We start from the raw sequence: 15,273 nt of genomic DNA on the forward strand, positions 1-15,273 counted from the left end.
AGGAACTTACAGATATACAACTAGAATTAAAGCATATTGAGGAATCTTGTTCTCCTTGGAACTCTCCTATTTTTGTCATAAAAAAGAAATCTAACAAATGGCGTCTCCTAACAGACCTCAGCCTATCACACAAGGTATTAAGCCTCACGAATGCTTTTATTTGGGACACACCTCTTCGTGGTGAAGCTACACAGCACGTTATAACTGACTTAATTAGCTTGTTTTGATGTCATGGGAACTCCTATAAAAACAGACAATGGCCCTGCCTATATTTCTAGACACTGTAATCAATTTTTACAATCTTTTTCTATTAAATGTATTACAGGTATTGCTTATAAGCCACAGGTACAAGGCACAGTCAAACGAGCACATCACACACTAAAGTTCAAATTAAAAAATTTTTAAAGGGGGAATACACAGGAACCATATGGTAAAAGTGATTATTTACAACTCTCTCTCTCTCTAATGTGGATCGCCTATGTTTTGTAAGTCTGGAATTTTAATCTTTATCTTTGCTGAGAATAACTACAGTATATATGCCCACACCATGTTGATTAAAACACCTCTGCTCCATCAGAGCTCTGGTACCCATGTCTTGCTTTCTCTCTCCCTCTCTCTCTCTCCCTCTTTCTCTCTCAGGTGATTTCTTTGGAGCACAGAGGCTCTCTGAGTTCACTTTCCTGCCTGGGCTTCTAAGACCCACTTGAGAAGGCACTCTGCGCCTTCACCTCATCGAGAGGGCGCCTGAGGCCTCCATGAACAGAGCAAGCCCCATGCCAGGGGTTTTACTGGCTTTCTGCATAAACCAAGGAATATCAGCCTCTTTCTCGCTATTTTCTTTTCGGTCAACTCCAGACCACCAGGTTCTGGTCCATTAAAGGACCTCAACACTCTACAAACTTCAAATGAAAAGGCATTCTTCATTTCCTCCCTAGAAAGGCAATTCATAATTATAAGCTTTTACAGAGATCTAAAGAGAGAAGAAAAAATTCAGATTTAAGAGTCTATTTACTACTGTCCTGCTACTGAAGTATAATATAGATGAATTAATGTACAGATAACTCCCAAATATGATTTTACTCAAAAGAAGAGGTAAAATGAATAAACTTTTAGAATTTGAACATTTTATTTTAGTTGTACCGTCCTTTTCTTCTCATAGCTACCAATAAGAGAAGTGAAAAGCCAAATAAAATGCAGCGCTACTGGGGGAAAATAGTTAATATTAAATTCTCACTAAAGTAATGATTAGATCTCCAAGAATTGGCTATAAGTTAGAGACAAATCTAAAAAAATACATAAGAAATTAAATATATAAACAGAAAGTGAACTGCTCTTTGTACTAATTCCCTAATTAGAAAGAAACCCTCAAATCTGTAGCCAACTGTTCAGAAGAAAGCTTACATAGGAAAATTAGAAAGAGATCTGTTAAAACAATGGCTGTAGTTTTGCATATGGTCATGCCTGTTGAATTAACTGGCAGTTCAAATAATCAAATTTCAACTCTGAAATTTTAGTGATTAACTTTCAGAACAGTAAGTTCTGGCAAAGAATTATAATTTCAAATACATTAATAATGCTACTTTCACATTCTTAACCTGAATTTCTCTTTTTTTTGTTGATCTTATGAAAGGTTTTACCTTAAAATGGAACTGGATTTAAAATTATATGACAGAGGGAGGTCCTAAGATGGCGGAGGAATAGGACAGGGAGACCACTTTCTCCCCCACAAATTCATCAAAAGAACATTTCAACGCTGAGTAAATTCCACAAAACAACTTCTGAATGCCGGCAGAGGACATCAGGCACCCAGAAAAGCAGGTCATTGTCTTCGAAAAGAGGTAGGAAAAAATATAAAAGACAAAAAAAGAGACAAAAGAGGTAGGGAGGGAGCTCCGTCCCGGGAAGAGAGTCTTAAAAAGAGAGAAGTTTCCAAACACCAGGAAACAATCTCACTGCAGAGTCTGTGGCGAGCCTTGGAAGCACAGAGGGCAACATAACAGGGAGGAAAAATAAATAAATAATTAAACCCCACAGATTACGAACGCAATGGTAACTCCCCAGAGGAGAAGCAGCGCAGACGCCTGCATCCGTCACTAGCAAGCGGGTGCTGGGCAGGGAGGCGCAGGCTGCATTGCTTTTTAAGGATCAGCCTGAATGCCCCAAGGGTAACCAGAGTGAACTAACCTGGGCTAGCAAACCAGACTGTAGGAATAGCTACCAAGCAAGAAGCTCTAACATAAGCCACCACCAGGACCGTGCACAGAACAAAGGACAGAACAGAATTAGCCGGCTGCCAACCATTCCCCTCCGGTGACAAGCGGCCAGAACCGGAAGGGCCGGAACAGGGCAATAGCAGCCCCAGAGAGACATTAACTACCATACTGCAAACAGGCTTCTTTATTAAGACTTCTTGGGGCTCTGGACAGTCATCATCCACCTGAGAAGGTGCGCCAGTTGTACACCCAGAAAACTGAGCAGCAGGGATGGAAGAGGTGATAAGTCACAGTGACTGCGCTCGCCAAACACCTGAGCTACTCGGACCTGGGAAGGGCACAAAACGCAGGCCCAACCGAGTCCGAGCCTCTGAGGACTATCTGAGTGCCTGAGCCTGAGCGGCTTAGACCAGGGAGGTGCATGCAGCCCAGGGCTGGCCTCAGACGGTTCCCGGCAGAGCAACCTAGAGCCTGAGCGGCGTGCACCGTCAGCGGTGTGCACCGTCAGCGGGGGCAGGCCCCATGTGGCTGAGACACTGCAAGCACATGCCAGTGTTACTTGTTTGCAGCGTCCCTCCCTCCCCACATCACGACTGAACAAGTGAGCCTAAAAAAAGTGTCCACCACCGCCCCCCTTGTGTCAGGGTGGAAATCAGACACTGAAGAGACCAGCAAACAGAAGAAGCTAAAACAGAGAGAACTGCCTTGGAAGTGACAGGTGCAACAGATTAAAACCCTGTCTTTAGTACCAACTACATAGGAAGGGCCTATAGATCTTGAGAAATATAAGCCAGACCAAGGAACTATCCGAAAATGAACTGACCCCACACTGCCCACAACACCACCAGAGAAAGTCCTAGATATATCTTTACTATTTTTACGATCATTCTTTTTTTCTTTTTTTTTAACTTTTTAAAAATTTTAAGTCCTCTATTACTCCTTTAATTTTCATTTTTATAACCTACTATTTCTTTTCAAAAAAAAGACCCTATTTTTAAAGCAAACTTAATATATATATATTTTATATTAATTCTTGTGACTTTTGTTTTCTTCTTCTTCTTCTTTTCCTTAATATTATATTTTTGAAAATCCAACCTCTACTCTAGATTTTTAATCTTTGCTTTTTGGTATTTGTTATCAATTTTGTACCTTCAAAAATCCAATCTTCAGTACCCATTTTTACTTGAGAGTGAGATTACTGGCGTGATTGCTCTCTCCTCTTTTGGACTCTCCTTTTTCTCCACCAGGTCGCCTCTGTCTCCTCCCTCCCCTTTCTCTCCTCTATCCAACTCTGTGAATCTCTGTGAGTTCCAGACGGTAGAGAACACTTAGGGAACTGATTACTGGCTGGATCTGGCTCTCTCCTTTTCATTGCCCCCTTTTATCCTCCTGGCCACCTCTGTCTCCTTCCTCCCTCTTCTCTTCTCGTATATGTGTTCTCCGTGAACATCTCTGAGTGGTCCAGACTGTGGAGCGCACATAAGGAAGTGATTACTGGCTAGCTTGCTCTGTCCTCTTTTGATTCCACCTCATCTCAGTCAGGTCACCTCTAACTCCCTCGTCCCCCTTCTCTTCTCCATGTAACTCTGTGAACCTCTCTGGATGTCCCTCAATGTGGAGAAACTTTTCATCTTTAACCTAGATGTTTTATCAACAGTGCTGCATAGAAGGAGAAGTCTTGGGACTACTGTAAAAATAAGACTGAAAACCAGAAGCAGGAGGCTTAAGTCCAAATCCTGAGAACATCAGAGAACTCCTGACTCCAGGGAACATTAATCGATAGGAGATCATCAAACACCTCCATACCTACACTGAAACCAAGCACCACCCAAGGGCCAACAAGTTCCAGAGCAAGACATACCACGCAAATTCTCCAGCAACACAGGAACACACCCCTGAGCTTCAATATACAGGCAGCTCAAGTTACTCCAAAACCACTGACATCTCATAACTCATTACTGGATACTTCATTGCACTCCAGAGAGAAGAAATCCAGCTCCACCCACCAGAACTCCAACACAAGCTTCCCTAACCAAGAAACCTTGACAAGCCACTGATACAACCCCACCCACAGTGAGGAAACTCCACAATAAAGAGAACTCCACAAACTGCCAGAATACAGAAAGGCCACCCCAAACCCAGCAATATAACCAAGATGAAGAGACAGAGGAATACCCAGCAGGTAAAGGAACAGGATAAATGCCCACCAAACCAAACAAAAGAGGAAGAGATAGGAAATCTATCTGATAAAGAATTCCAAATAATGATAGTGAAAATGATCCAAAATATTGAAATAAAAATGGAATCACAGATAAATAGCCTGGAGACAAGGATTGAGAAGATGCAAGAAAGGTTTAACAAGGACCTAGAAGAAATAAAAAAGAGTCAATATATAATGAATAATGCAATAAATGAGATCAAAAACACTCTGGAGGCAACAAATAGTAGAATAGTGGAGGCAGAAGATAGGATTAGTGAAATAAAAGACAGAATGGTAGAAATAAATGAATCAGAGAGGAAAAAAGAAAAACGAAGTAAAAGAAATGAGGACAATCTCAGAGACCTCCAGGACAACATGAAACGCTCCAACATTCGAATTATAGGAGTCCCAGAAGAAGAAGACAAAAAGTAAGACCATGAAAAAATCCTTGAGGAGATAATAGTTGAAAACTTCCCTAAAATGGGGAAGGAAATAATCACCCAAGTGCAAGAAACACAGAGAGTCCCAAATAGGATAAACCCAAGGCAAAACACCCCAAGACACATATTAATCAAATTAACAAAGATCAAACACAAAGAACAAATATTAAAAGCAGCAAGGGAAAAACAACAAATAACACACAAGGGGAATCCCATAAGGATAACAGCTGATCTTTCAATAGAAACTCTTCAGGCCAGGAGGGAATGGCAAGACACACTTAAAGTGATGAAAGAAAATAACCTACAGCCCAGATTACTGTACCCAGCAAGGATCTCATTCAACTATGAAGGAGAAGTCAAAAGCTTTACAGACAAGCAAAAGCTGAGAGAATCCAGAACCACCAAACCAGCTCTCCAACAAACGCTAAAGGATATTCTCTAGATAGGAAATACAAAAAGGGTGTATAAACCAGAACCCAAAACAATAAAGTAAATGGCAACGGGATCATACTTATTAATAATTACCTTAAACGTAAATGGGTTGAATGCCCCAACCAAAAGACAAAGACTGGCTGAATGGATACAAAAACAAGACCCCTATATATGCTGTCTACAAGAGACCCACCTCAAACCAAGGGAAACGTATAGACTGAAAGTGAAGGGCTGGAAAAAGATATTCCACGCAAATAGAGACCAAAAGAAAGCAGGAGTAGCAATACTCATATCAGATAAAATAGACAACAAAGGCTGTGAAAAGAGACAAAGGCCACTACATAATGATCAAAGGATCAATCCAAGAAGAAGATATAACAATTATAAACATATATGCACCCAACATAGGAGCACTGCAACATATAAGACAAATGCTAACAAGTATGAAAGGGGAAATTAACAATAACACAATAATACTGGGAGACAGTAATATCCCACTCACACCTATGGACAGATCAACTAAACAGAAAATTAAACAAGGAAACACAAACTTTAAATGATACAATAGACCAGTTAGACCTAATTGATATCTATAGGATATTTCACCCCAATACAATGAATTTCATCTTTTCCTCAAGTGCTCATGGAAACTTCTCCAGGATAGATCACATCCTGTGCCATAAATCTAGCCTTGGTAAATTCAAAAAAACTGAAATCATTCCAAGCATCTTTTCTGACCATAATGCAGTTAAGATTAGATCTCAATTACAGGAGAAAAACTATTAAAAATTCCAACATATGGAGGCTGAACAACATGCTTCTGAATAACCAACAAATCACAGAAGAAATCAAAAAAGAAATCAAGATATGCATAGAAACGAATGAAAATGAAAACACAAAAACACAAAACTTGTGGGACACAATAAAAGCAGTGCTAAGGGGAAAGTTCATAGCAATACAGGCATACCTCAAGAAATAAGAAAAAAGTCAAATAAATAACCTAACTCTACACCTAAAGCAACTAGAAAAGGAAGAAATGGAGAACCCCAGGGTTAGTAGAAGGAAAGAAATCTCAAAAATTAGGGCAGAAATAAATGGAAAAGAAACAAAAGAGACCATAGCAAAAGTCAACAAAGCCAAAAGCTGGTTCTTGGAAAGGATAAATAAAATTGACAAACCGTTAGCCAGACTCATCAAGAAACAAAGGGAGAAAAATCAAATCAATAAAATTAGAAATAAAAATGTAGAGATCACAACAGACAACAAAGAAATACAAAGGATCATAAGAGACTACTATCAGCAATTATATGCCAATAAAATGGACAACGTGGAAGAAATGGACAAATTCTTAGAAAAGTATAACTTTCCAAAACTGAACCAGGAAGAAACAGAAAGTCTTAACAGACCCATCACAAGCATGGAAATTGAAACTGTAATCAGAAATCTTCCAGCAAACAAAAGCCCAGGTCCAGACGGCTTCACAGATGAATTCTACCAAAAATTTAGAGAAGAGCTAACACCTATCCTACTCAAACTCTTCCAGAAAATTGCAGAGGAAGGTAAACTTCCAAACTCATTCTATGAGGCCAACATCACCCCAATACCAAAACCTGACAAAGACGCCACAAAAAAAGAAAACCACAGGCCAATATCACTGATGAACATAGATGCAAAAATCCTCAACAAAATTCTAGCAATCAGAATCCAACAACACATTAAAAAGATCATACACCATGACCAAGTGGGCTTTATCCCAGGGATGCAAGGATTCTTCAATATCCGCAAATCAATCAATGTAATTCACCACATTAATAAATTGAAAAATAAAAGCCATATGATTATTTCAATAGATGCAGAGAAAGCCTTTGACAAAATTCAACATCCATTTATGGTAAAAACTCTCCAGAAAGCAGGAATACAAGGAACATACCTTAACATAATAAAAGCTATACATGACAAACCCACAGCAAACATTATCCTCAATGGTGGAAAATTGAAAGCAATTCCCCTAAAGCCAAGAAAAAGACAAGGGTGCCCACTTTAACTGCTACTATTCAACATAGTTCTGGAAGTTTTGGCCACAGCAACCAGAGCAGAAAAAGAAAAGGAATCCAAATTGGAAAAGAAGAAGTAAAACTCTCACTGTTTGCAGATGACATGATCCTCTACATAGAAAACCCTAAAGACTCCACCAGAAAATTACTAGAGCTAATCAATGAATACAGTAAAGTTGCAGGATATAAAATCAACACACAGAAATCCCTTGCATTCCTATACACGAATAATGAGAAAGTAGAAAAAGAAATTAAGGAAACAATTCCATTCACCATTACAACAAAAAGAATAAAATACTTGGGAATATATCTACCTAAAGAAACTAAAGACCTATATATAGAAAACTATAAAACACTGGTGAAAGAAATCAAAGAGGACACTAACAGATGGAGAAATATACCATGTTCATGGATCGGAAGAATCAGTATAGTGAAGATGAGTATACTACCCAAAGCAATCTACAGATTCAATGCAATCCCTATCAAGCTACCAGCAGTATTTTTCACAGAACTAAAACAAATAATTTCACAATTTGTATGGAAATACAAAAAACCTCGAATAGCCAAAGCAATCTTGAGAAAGAAGAATGGAGGAATCAACCTGCCTGACTTCAGGCTCTACTACAAAGCCACAGTCATCAAGACAGTATGGTACTGGCACAAAGACAGAAATATAGATCAATGGAACAAAATAGAAAGCCCAGGGATAAATCCACACACCTATGGACACCTTATCTTCAACAAAGGAGGCAAGAATATACAATGGATTAAAGACAATCTCTTTAACAAGTGGTGCTGGGAAAACTGGTCAACCACTTGTAAAAGAATGAAACTAGAACACTTTCTAACACCATACACAAAAATAAACTCAAAATGGATTGAAGATCTAAACATAAGACCAGAAACTATAAAACTCCTAGAGGAGAACATAAGCAAAACACTCCAACATAAATCACAGCAGGATCCTCTGTGACCCACCTCCCAGAATACTGGAAATAAAAGTAAAAATAAACAAATGGGATCTAATTAAAATTAAAAGCTTCTGCACAACAAAGGAAACTATAAGCAAGGTGAAAAGACAGCCTTCTGAATGGGAGAAAATAGCAAATGAAGCAACTGACAAACAACTAATCTCAAAAATATACAAGCAACTCCTGCAGCTCAATTCCAGAAAAATAAATGACCTAATCAAAAAATGGGTCAAAGAACTAAATAGACATTTCTCCAAAGAAGACATACAGATGGCTAACAAACACATGAAAAGATGCTTAACATCACTCATTATCAGAGAAATGCAAATCAAAACCACAATGAGGTTACCATTTCACGCCAGTCAGAATGGCTGCGATCCAAAAGTCTACAAGCAATAAATGCTGCAGATGGTGTGGAGAAAAGGGAACCCTCTTACACTGTTAGTGGGAATGCAAACTAGTACAGCCACTATGGAGAACAGTGTGGAAACTGGAAATAGAACTGCCTTATGACCCAGCAATCCCACTACTGGGCATACACACTGAGGAAACCAGAACTGAAAGAGACACATGTACCCAATGTTCATCGCAGCACTGTTTATAATAGCCAGGACATGGAAGCAACCTAGATGTCCATCAGCAGATGAATGGATAAGAAAGCTGTGGTACATATACACAATGGAGTATTACTCAGCCATTAAAAAGAATACATTTTAATCAGTTCTAACGAGGTGGATGAAACTGGAGCCGATTATACAGCAAAGAAAGAAAAACACCAATACAGTATACTAACACATATATATGGAATTTAGAAAGATGGTAACAATAACCCTGTATGCAAGACAGCACAAGAGACACAGATGTATAGAACAGTCTTTTGGACTCTGTGGGAGAGGGTGAGGGTGGGATGATTTGGGAGAATGGCATTGAAACATGTATAATATCATATAAGAAACGAATCACCAGTCTAGGTTTGATGCAGGATACAGGATGCTTGGGCTGGTGCACTGGGATGACCCAGAGAGATGGTATGAGGGAGGTGGGAGGGGGGGTTCAGGATTGGGAACTCATGTACACCCGTGGCAGATTCATGTTGATGTATGGCAAAACCAATATAGTATTGTAAAGTAAAATAAAAATAAATAAAAGAAAAAATAAATAAAATAAAATTATATGACAAAGAAGCCACTTTATATATCTCGTTTTAAAGAAATAAAAGTATGGAAAATAAAATTTGGAATTCTTGCAGCACATTTTATATCTAAGCAAGTAAAAAAAAAAAAGAAAAAGAAAAAACTGACAGAGTTAAATGTACCATTCATTTACAGCAGCCTGCAATGTTTTACTAGAAAAATTAAGTAGCAAATATGATTTGTTAAATTAGATTTGTCTCAGCCCAAAAGTACCCAACTGGCACTAGGCAAATGTTAAGAAATCTGTTTTTAAAGTGCCAAAATACTGAAGAGGAACTTAAAATCAATTTTGGGGGGCACATCAACCCTATGGTACATATCTGCTCAGGCTTCCTTATGTGATACACACTAAAGAAGACCAGCAGAGCTTATGATTCATCTCCTGAAAACAGATAAGCAACCAAATCAATTTTTAAAGATCTATTAACTTAGAAGTATTTGACTTTAATTCAATCAAAATGTACTTCTCTTTTTAATTTAAGTGGCTGACTTATTTTTTGTTGCTTAATAAGGAACTGTCCACAGGGATCCCCAAAATAGTTCATTTTACCCGCAAAAGTAACATCAACCAACTCCACATTGGTCTAACATGATAGTATCAAAGTACATTATAATGTCTTTGGCTGAATAGTTCAACTAGTACTACTGAATTTTTGCATGAATTACTACAACTATATATTACTTGTACAAATGAAATAAAAACAGTTTTCCTTAATAAGACTCTGAGTTCTCTAAAAATTCAAGTTCTTAAAATGAATTCAAATTTGATCCTTTTCTCTATTGCTTTAAAATATCTTTAATAAAACATATTCACAGTGTTATAGCTGTATCTTTAAAACATATTCAGTTTGCTACCTTTATTCCCATCAAAATGAGCTACTCTGAATATGCAATATAACAGGACTCATTATCTCAAACTGTTTAGGCACATGTATCCTGTTCCTGGCTATAACAAAAAATAAAAACATAATAACTAACAGAATGATAGATGTTGATATATAACATCACTGAAAAGGAAAAGAAAAAGTAGAAAAACATAAATGAATTTGTAAAAACATAATTTTTATAAATGTTTATAATATACAAGATTACTGTCATGGGATTTCTAAAGCAACTTACAAAAGTAAATTCTATCACATGAAGAAACCTAGAGGTAAAGACATCATTTCCAAACAAAACAATGCTTTTTATCTTATATCCTGAGTGGGTTTTTACTACCATCTAGTGTTATACCTTAAGAAATACTTTCTTATAAAAATTAAAAGTTACAAAAGACATTTTATAATATCACTCAAAAATTATTAGAAGACTTAATTAAATGTTAAAAAAAACAGTATGGAAAACAGCTATTTTTTTAAAAGATGTTTTATGTAAGAAAAGAGTTTCATGACTCTTAAAATTTGTCATATTACCAATTATATAATTTAGTGATGTTCTACATCAAATCTTGACCAGGGCTATGAACACAGTCTGCTTCAAAAGACAAGCTAGTTAGCACACAGATTCAGCTCATAAAATTTAACCAATGCACTCAGAAAGCCAGATAATTATACTATAAAATGACTCTCAACACCCTCTCCAAGCAGGTCTACAAAAGAAATTTCTCGCTCCGTGATGCCTTAAATTCATTGCTAGTATATTAAGTTCCATAAAGAAAGCAAGGCAGAATAAGGTTATGTTCCGTAGAAGCATATTGTTTGCTACTGAATGTCTTCCTTGAACTTACCCAGTAGCAGGTCATCACAAAACAAACCTCAAAGTATAAAAATACCAAAAAGCTGAAAAAGACAAAGATGAAGCCAGGGGTACACATTCTCTTAGTGGATACGGAGACTTTCTCTTTGGTTAGACCATTTCACGGTGCTAGAAGTTCTTTTCTCAGTTTACGGAATCTAAAGGTGAATTAGAGATGATTTAAGCTGCTCTTAGTAAATTAACAATTTAGAAATTCTGTGGGTTTTGCTTCAGCACAGTTTTACCTACAATTTTTATTACACAAGATTCTATTAAGTTTTATGGCATTAATCATGCTGGTTTTTTAAACAAAAACACTGTTCTCCTGACATATACAAATAGATTATGGACCATACCTTTTTAATCTTTCCCATACAAATAGAAATAATGATCAACTTTTGATACTGAATGTAATAAGATCATCCTAAATGCATCATGTCTACAATTACTCACTTGAAATGACCTTTCCATTGTGATTGCAAAGTAGTATTCTCTCCTGGGATATCTTCGTTCACAAACCAATACTTGATTGCATATCCTGCCCTTTTCTCCTGTTTGCTTGGTAAACAACTTTTTCCCAATCATTTGTGAGGAAACAGCTTTTGCTTCTTCTGGACTAAAATAAGAAAAAGAACTCAAACTCTTTTCTCTTCCAAGTGAGGTAAATATAAGCACATGACAGCCAAAACCTTATCTCACCTACTACTTAAATCTCAGTATTTTTATCAATTCAATAGGGCATCTTTTATAATATTCATTATTTCTTTAATAGCGATGATTAAAAAAAAACTTACGAGAAAACTATCTTCACTCCACCTTTGAGGCCACTTTCAAATGTTCCTTTTCCTCTGCCACCAGCCAAAACTTGCGCCTTTATCACAACATCTTTTGAACCTAGAAGAAAAACACTTCTATTAGATACGAAGCATGGAGCAGCACACAACACGCAATACTTTGCTATTAAACATACACATTTAGCAATATTACTAAACATAGTAAATTTAAGATCCATTTACTCACAATGTAGAAAAACGAGGCACTCCACATACATAGATTTTCTAGATTAGGACACTAAAATATTCACCACCTAAAGATTACTTTACCAACTAAGGTCCGTCTAGTCAAGGATATGGTTTTTCCTGTGGTCATGTATGGATGTGAGAGTTGGACTGTGAAGAAGGCTGAGCACCCAAGAATTGATGCGTTTGAACTGTGGTGTTGGAGAAGACTCTTGAGGGTCCCTTGGACTGCAAGGAGATCCAACCAATTCATTCTGAAGGAGATCGGCCCTGGGATTTCTTTGGAAGGAATGATGCTAAAGCTGAAACTCTAGTACTTTGGACACCTCATGCAAAGAGTTGACTCATTGGAAAAGACTCTGATGCTGGGAGAGACTAGGGGCAGGAGGAGAAGGGGACGACCCAGGATGAGATGGCTGGATGGCATCACAGACTCGATGGACGTGAGTCTGGGTGAACTCCGGGAGATGGTGATAGACAGGGAGGCCTGGCGTGCTGCGATTCATGGGGTCGCAAAGAGTCGGACACGGCTGAGCGACTGAACTGAACTGAAAGATTCACAAACTTAAAAAAATCAGCCACTCATATTAAACCATTTATTAAGCATACTGAAAACAAGTTTACCTTTATCTGGTACTTTAAATATTAATTACTCTGCTGCTGCTGCTGCTGCTAAGTCACTTCAGCCGACTCTGTGCGACCCCATAGATGGCTCTACAAAGTACTAAATTTACAAAATTGAGAGTCAAATACCTTCCTAACAGTTTCCTCCCTCTCTATTGACATGTAAACTTGCTATCCTATGAAAATTTGAGGTATAAATGCTGCTTTGAGTAGAAATGTACCATGACTTTGAGGGAAAGTTCCACTACTGATAACAGCTCACACCATCCCACTGACACTCTCCAGCTGTACTGTTGTGAGGGGGATGATAGGAATTAAGGTATGTTAATCCAAAGATTCCAGAATGTTATGCTTCCAAGTCTTTAAGACATTTTTTCAGAAAATAATCTGAACTTTTCTTCTTTAACAGGTAAACTGATCTCTTTTCCTTTCTTTTCTAACATGATGAAGAAAATTATCTTAGGTACTACTCTTCATGATCCAGAGCAACACTTTTTAGAGGTGCATTCTGTCTCCCGAGACAGGCAGAATTTCAGAGCCTCCTCATTTTGCTTCTCATAGTATTTGCCCATACTCGGGTGTTACCGCCTGAATCCACAGAATCCACTTGCCAGTGCAAGTGGATGATCCCTGGATGGGGAAGAGCCCCTGGAGGAGGAAATGGCAACCACTCCAGTATTCTCGCCTGGAAAAATCCATGGACAGAGGAACCCGGTGCACTACAGTCCATAGGGTCTCAAAGTCAGTCATGACTGAGCACAGATGCGTGCTCAGTTACACTGTTACAGCAGTGTAACACCACTATTACATTATGAAAAACAATTAACCTTTGAGGTCAGGATTAAGGACATTGTCATCTTATTTGTTGTATCCTCAGCACAAAGAGGTCCCCGGGATGTAACGACCACTCCATAAATGTGTATCTGAATAGGCTAAAGATGGGAATTCTACCACCAGGAAAAGCCAGTCTCTAACATGCATATACCAAGCCAAATGAGAGGGAACCCTCACCTGATCAAGGAGGTAACAAATACAGATTGTGATCAAATTAGAAATGATCAAAAGTTTACACTGGAACAATTATTACAAAATGTTTAGACTTCCCTGGTAGCTCAGCTGGTAAAGAATCCACCTGCAATGCGGGAGACCCCAGTTCAATTCCTGGGTCAGCAAGTTCCCCTAGAGAAGGGAACGGCTACTCACTCCAGTATCCTCAGGGTTCCCTGGTGGCTCAGTTGGTAAAGAATCCGCCTGCAATGTGGGAGACCTAGGTTCGATCCCTAGGTTGGGAAGATCCCCTGGAGAAGGGAACAGCTACCCACGCCAGTATTCTGGCCTGGAGAATTCCATGGTCTGTATAGTCCATGGGATCGCAGAGAGTCAGACACGACTGAGCAACTTTCACTAATGATATGAATCTGTTCACACTGGAAATGTACACAAGTCAGAAGACAACTCTGTGAGTCAGTCCAGGCAGTGTTTTTTAAAAAAGTCCTTTCTCACACTCCACTATCCATTCAGTCAGGAAACCATACTAGTTCCACCTTCAAAATATATCCAGTCTCTTGACAACTTGTCATCACCTCCAGTTTCGGCCCTCATCCCAGCCACCATGACATCTCACCTAGATTACCCTCATCCCCAAGAGGATATTCTTGGCAGCAGCCAACGTGAGCATGAAACTCCTCTACCTAAAACCTTGCAGTGATTGCCCACTTCCCCACGAGTTACTGGCAGAGTCCCTACAATGGCCTCAAGGCTCCGTATAATCCCCCAGAACCCCTGCCCCTTATCACCTCCTCCTCACTGTTCACGCCCCAGCTACTCTAGTCTCTCTAGTCCTGGGCATGTTCCTGTCTTCCTTCAGGATCTGGCTCCCAGCAACCTCTCTCCCTGGAATACTCTGCATACAGGTATCCATTTAGGAAAGGTACCCATTCCTTTTCAGTTTTTCTTTAAGTCTAAACTGTCCATGAGGTTCACCCTGATCACTCTACTTAACACTGCAACTGCCCACCGTGACCAATCCACCTTACCCTGCTCTTTTTTTTTTTTTATAGAATTCATTGCCTTCAAACAAAATTTTCTCATGTCTATCATTTTTGTTTTGCTCCCCAACTAGAATGTGGACTCCAGAAGGGCAGAATCTTGTTCAGTGATATTTACAAGGTCCTGGGAGAGTTCCTAGTACACAATATATTCTGAATGATGAATAAAAGAACATTTACAAACCAAGAGAATTCTTATGAATCCAGATTTTCCACTGCTCTTGAAAAATCTGAATTGGAAATCTTGGGCCCTACAACCAGAAATGACTAAAAGTGTTTTGTTTACACAGGACATTATTTCAATTTGCCACAGTCCCCACCATTCCCAAATGTAACAACTAATTT

General features: G+C 38.5%; 1 protein-coding gene across 3 annotated transcripts in view; it reads right to left on the minus strand.

Annotated features, from left to right (window-relative positions):
- Nucleotides 1-15,273, minus strand: part of SUCLA2 (succinate-CoA ligase ADP-forming subunit beta) — an 84,063-nt gene that overhangs the window by 56,536 nt on the left and 12,254 nt on the right. For all 3 annotated transcript variants that reach the window (XR_009595183.1, XM_060394325.1, XM_042254690.2), the window contains exons 3-4: nt 12,032-12,131; nt 11,691-11,853 (exon numbers count right to left, since the gene is read on the minus strand). Coding sequence is in view for 2 of the 3 variants with exons in the window: in XM_060394325.1 (XP_060250308.1) it covers nt 11,691-11,853; nt 12,032-12,131 (263 nt within the window). In the remaining variant the exon portion in view is untranslated. The remainder of the gene's footprint in view (nt 1-11,690; nt 11,854-12,031; nt 12,132-15,273) is intronic.

This window comes from Ovis aries, chromosome 10 (genome assembly GCF_016772045.2).
Source record: "Ovis aries strain OAR_USU_Benz2616 breed Rambouillet chromosome 10, ARS-UI_Ramb_v3.0, whole genome shotgun sequence".
Classification (NCBI taxonomy): Eukaryota; Metazoa; Chordata; class Mammalia; order Artiodactyla; family Bovidae; genus Ovis; species Ovis aries.